General features: G+C 54.0%; 2 protein-coding genes across 3 annotated transcripts in view; one reads left to right on the top strand and one right to left on the bottom strand.

Moving 5' to 3' along the window:
- Window positions 1-949, bottom strand: part of PLAAT5 (phospholipase A and acyltransferase 5) — a 72,609-nt gene that overhangs the window by 35,793 nt on the left and 35,867 nt on the right. The window lies entirely within an intron of this gene.
- Window positions 1-949, top strand: part of LGALS12 (galectin 12) — a 15,331-nt gene that overhangs the window by 3,504 nt on the left and 10,878 nt on the right. For both annotated transcript variants that reach the window (XM_004713635.4, XM_045297324.1), the window contains exon 3: window positions 84-297. In XM_004713635.4, the coding sequence (XP_004713692.1) occupies window positions 84-297 (214 nt within the window). The remainder of the gene's footprint in view (window positions 1-83; window positions 298-949) is intronic.

The following is a 949-nucleotide window of genomic DNA, read 5'->3' as shown; positions in this document are numbered from 1 at the left end:
GCCTCTCTGCCTTCAGGGCCACTCTGTTGGTAGGGAGGGCCTCCGACCCCAAGTTTCCCTTTGAGAACTGGCTCTTCCACCAGGTTCCAGGTGGACTTTCAGTGTGGCTGCAGCCTTCAGCCCCTGCCAGATATCGCTCTCCATTTCAACCCTCGCTTTCATACCATGAAGCCCCATGTCATCTGCAACAGCCTGCGAGGTGGGCGCTGGCAAGCGGAGGCCCGGTGGCCTGGCCTGGCCCTACAGAGAGAGGCCAGCTTCCTCATCCTCTTTCTCTTTGGGAATGAGGCGGTGAAGGTGAGTGGAAGAGATGGACGTTGGCTTGATCTGCAACGTGTGGAATTCTGCCCCTCCTTTCCCTCAGCCAAATCCCTTGCCGTTGCTCACTGTCCTGAGTGGCATCGGTAGGTCCTGAGAGCAACTACGGAGAAGAGCTCCAAGTTAACTGATGAGCCAAGTTTCATGCTGCGCCCTGAAGCCACCTTGCCTGGGGCACATATTGGCAAGAAAACATTTTAGTGTCTATGGCTAGAGAGGGCATCACAGCCTTAAGCCTAGCAAGCACTTCAAGAGCAGTACCAGTTGTTTTCAAGTTGATTCCAACTCATGACAACATCATGTGGCCCCAACCGGTGGCAGGTACTAGTTGAATCTTCGCAACAGCCCCATGAGGTGTATACTATCATTGTTTTCATTTTGTGGCTGAGGGGTCGGAGGACAGGGAGAAAGGACTTGACCTCCAGCCTTTGACTGGAGCTCCTCTGATAGGAGCTTGTTGGAAAGAAAGAAGGGGAGACTTTCAGACTTCTCCAGTGGGGAAGATGGCGTGTGGGAGAGAAGCAGTGGTAGGAAGACCCAAGGACAGACGTGGGTGTCTTGTGAGCGGTGGGATAATTGCACAGTCTCCTGAGCTTCCGTTTCTTTGCCTGGAGCTGAGGATGCTGCTGCT

This window comes from Echinops telfairi, unplaced genomic scaffold, assembly GCF_000313985.2.
Source record: "Echinops telfairi isolate 266 unplaced genomic scaffold, ASM31398v2 ScPeMD7_7417;HRSCAF=8455, whole genome shotgun sequence".
Lineage (NCBI taxonomy): Eukaryota > Metazoa > Chordata > Mammalia > Afrosoricida > Tenrecidae > Echinops > Echinops telfairi.
This window is presented reverse-complemented; position numbering and strand designations above follow the sequence as displayed.